At 39.0% G+C, this 1,133-nt stretch overlaps 1 protein-coding gene across 1 annotated transcript; it reads right to left on the bottom strand.

Moving 5' to 3' along the window:
• Positions 1–263: 263 nt before the first annotated feature.
• LOC109592900 (uncharacterized) lies at positions 264–749 on the bottom strand (the record flags this gene model as incomplete). The annotated part of the gene is made up of 2 exons (XM_020008216.1): positions 415–749; positions 264–355 (listed from the first exon to the last, which is right to left on the bottom strand). Coding segments are annotated over exons 1-2 (366 nt in total), but the record flags the coding sequence as incomplete, so codon positions are not given.
• Positions 750–1,133: the final 384 nt, after the last annotated feature.

Below are 1,133 nucleotides of genomic sequence, written 5' to 3'. Positions count from 1 at the left end.
AGTTCCCTCTGAATGTGTATTTATAGTACTGCTGGGAATATAGGTACTAAAAAAAGAGCTTGTCTACATCCAAAAATGTTCTTCTAGCTGAAAACCTCAAATATTCATTTACCTTTCATCCTTTTGCCTATTTTGTTACATTAAATAAATATATTAAAATTAATTGTTAATATCGTGATAGTATCACTATCGTTAAAATTTTAAGAACTATCAATCGTGATATGATAGTAGCACTATCGCCCAGCACTACTAGCAATACCTACCTCTATGTCATCTTTACGAGATGCTTCTTTTATAGTTGGCTTGCCTTTTTTCCTCATAGCCTTCTGTAATGCTTTACCTCGATCCAAAAGGTCTAGTAATGATTATTGATTAACAAAGATGCTACATAATAACAAAGATGTAAGGTAATACCTCTTGATTCTTCACTCTCATCATTAACATTCAATGTCAGGTCTAAAGCCTTCTCTCTTATAGTATCAGATATATCCATGAGAGTAGAATACAAATCATCATTTCTTTCAGCCATTTTTTGTAGCATTAACATAATGGGCGTGGTCAGACCTAAGCAATATGCCGCCTCCCGGCCGGATCCGACCCGATGCCGGTTGAATCTCGGCCCCGATACCGGCGGAATCTCGGCCCTGATATTTGTCCCCGACCCCGGAGTGTCCTTCTGGGCTTCCATAGATATTAGGCATGGCACCAGACTCTTATTCGGTAAATTAGAGTCTGGCCAGCGAGACTAATGATCATAGATATACTACACAGACCGGGATTGGAAACAGATCACGTGAGCGCATTACTTACTAATGACCCATCCTTGTTGTTAATAACTAGCAATTTTTGTAGATGCAGAACGTAGAGAGAGGTCATCATTAACTTCCACCAGCAGTTCAGCTTCTTCCTTGTTTTATGAGATGCAAGAGAGGCTGGAGAACACTGCACAAAAGAGAAAAAGTTCACCGATGGCCATTTTATTTGTTAATAACTATTAATAAACTGTAATGATAACCATAGCAACGACAACACGGATCATGCACGGAATAAAATTAAAACGGGGAAGTTTCCAATCCCGGTCTGTGTAGTATATCTATGCTAATGATCCTGCATGCTAGCTAGCCAGAGGAGGT

This window comes from Amphimedon queenslandica, unplaced genomic scaffold (genome assembly GCF_000090795.2).
Source record: "Amphimedon queenslandica unplaced genomic scaffold, v1.1 AMPQUscaffold_3570_Cont24437, whole genome shotgun sequence".
Classification (NCBI taxonomy): domain Eukaryota; kingdom Metazoa; phylum Porifera; class Demospongiae; order Haplosclerida; family Niphatidae; genus Amphimedon; species Amphimedon queenslandica.
This window is presented reverse-complemented; position numbering and strand designations above follow the sequence as displayed.